We start from the raw sequence: 2,500 nt of genomic DNA on the forward strand, positions 1-2,500 counted from the left end.
CATGCTGCACACGGGACCTCGGCTCTGGTGCACCAAATGCATGCTACACACGGGACCTCGGCTCTGGTGCACCAAGTGCATGCTACACACGGGACCTCGGCTCTGGTGCACCAAGTGCATGCTACACACGGGACCTCGGCTCTGGTGCACCAAGTGCATGCTACACACGGGACCTCGGCTCTGGTGCACCAAGTGCATGCTACACACGGGACCTCGGCTCTGGTGCACCAAGTGCATGCTACACACGGGACCTCGGCTCTGGTGCACCAAATGCATGCTGCACACGGGACCTCGGCTCTGGTGCACCAAGTGCATGCTGCACACGGGACCTCGGCTCTGGTGCACCAAGTGCATGCTGCACACGGGACCTCGGCTCTGGTGCACCAAGTGCATGCTGCACACGGGACCTCGGCTCTATCGTCTCATCCAAACGACTAGACGCTCAGTTTGGTTTTCCAGTCACACTTGGGAGAGAGGGCGAGAGTGGGATTCAAACCCACACCCTCACGGACTCTGTATTGGCAGCAGAGCATCTTGACCGTTCTGCCACCTTCCTCTTACTACTGGTTAAAGCAGAGAACTACGAATGCTCCTGCTGCCTCCAGCAGATGGCTGTGCTACCTTTGGCCCCAGCAGCCCTGGCTCCTCAGTGAAGACCAGCGTCAGCTGCCGCAGAGTGGTGCGCAGAAACTTGCGTCGTTCACGGTGAATCCCTGACCTGGGGCACATCAGACATCATCATCGTCACTTCTGTACCTGTGGTCAGGTAATCATCTACAGCACTGTACACATATCACATCATCATCATCATCACTTCTGTACCTGTGGTCAGGTAATCATCTACAGCACTGTACACATATCACATCATCATCATCATCACTTCTGTACCTGTGGTCAGGTAATCATCTACAGCACTGTACACATATCACATCATCATCGTCACTTTAATACCTGTGATCAGGTAATCATCTACAGCACTGTACACATATCACATCATCATCATCATCACTTTTGTACCTGTGATCAGGTAATCATCTACAGCACTGTACACATATCACATCATCATCATCGTCACTTCTGTACCTGTGATCAGGTAATCATCTACAGCACTGTACACATATCACATCATCATCGTCACTTTTGTACCTGTGGTCAGGTAATCATCTACAGCACTGTACACATATCACATCATCATCATCACTTCTGTACCTGTGGTCAGGTAATCATCTACAGCACTGTACACATATCACATCATCATCGTCACTTTTGTACCTGTGATCAGGTAATCATCTACAGCACTGTACACATATCACATCATCATCATCGTCACTTTAATACCTGCGATCACAATGACACAGAACACGGTACATGGACCATAGAATCACAACAACACAGAACACAGTACATGGACCACTGGATCATAACGACACAGAACATGGTACATGGACCACTGAATCATAACGACACAGAACATGATACATGGACCACTGAATCATAACGACACAGAACACGGTACATGGACCACTGAATCATAACGACACAGAACACGGTACATGGACCACTGAATCATAACGACACAGAACACAGTACATGGACCACTGAATCATAACGACACAGAACACGGTACATGGACCACCGAATCATAACGACACAGAACACGGTACATGGACCACTGAATCACAACAACACAGAACACGGTACATGGATCATGGAATCACAGCGACACAGTACATTGAACATGGAATCATAATGACACAGAACACAGTACATGGAACATGGAATCATAATGACACAGAATACAGTACATGAACCACTGAATCACAACACAGAACACAGTACATGGACCATGGAATCAGAACGACACAGAACACAGTACATGGACCATGGACTCATAACGACACAGAACACAGTACATGGACCACTGAATCATAACGACACAGAACACAGTACATGGACCATGGACTCATAACGACACAGAACACAGTACATGGACCACTGAATCATAACGACACAGAACATGATACATGAACCACTGAATCATAACGACACAGAACACAGTACATGAACCACTGAATCACAGCGACACAGAACACAGTATATGGACCATGGAATCACAACAACACAGAACACAGTACATGGACCATGGAATCATAACGACACAGAACACAGTACATGGACCATGGAATCACAACAACACAGAACACAGTACATGGACCATGGAATCACAACAACACAGAACACAGTACATGGACCATGGAATCACAACAACACAGAACACAGTACATGGACCATGGAATCATAACGACACAGAACACAGTACATGGACCATGGAATCACAACGACACAGAACACAGTACATGGAATCATAATGACACAGAACACAGTACATGGACCATGGAATCACAACGACACAGAACACAGTACATGGACCATTGAATGACGACACAAACGGCCATGAGCCACTCACGAGGTGGACAGGGCGTGTTGCTGGAACTCCTTG

General features: G+C 47.7%; 1 protein-coding gene across 7 annotated transcripts in view; it reads right to left on the reverse strand.

Annotated features, from left to right (window-relative positions):
• Nucleotides 1–2,500, reverse strand: part of LOC143301288 (nck-associated protein 1-like) — a 95,845-nt gene that overhangs the window by 69,901 nt on the left and 23,444 nt on the right. For all 7 annotated transcript variants that reach the window (XM_076615486.1, XM_076615485.1, XM_076615487.1 and 4 more), the window contains exons 10-11: nucleotides 2,468–2,500; nucleotides 622–718 (exon numbers count right to left, since the gene is read on the reverse strand). The exon at nucleotides 2,468–2,500 is cut by the window's right edge and continues 33 nt beyond it. In XM_076615486.1, the coding sequence (XP_076471601.1) occupies nucleotides 622–718; nucleotides 2,468–2,500 (130 nt within the window). The remainder of the gene's footprint in view (nucleotides 1–621; nucleotides 719–2,467) is intronic.

This window comes from Babylonia areolata, chromosome 27 (assembly GCF_041734735.1).
Source record: "Babylonia areolata isolate BAREFJ2019XMU chromosome 27, ASM4173473v1, whole genome shotgun sequence".
NCBI classification, from domain to species: Eukaryota; Metazoa; Mollusca; class Gastropoda; order Neogastropoda; family Buccinidae; genus Babylonia; species Babylonia areolata.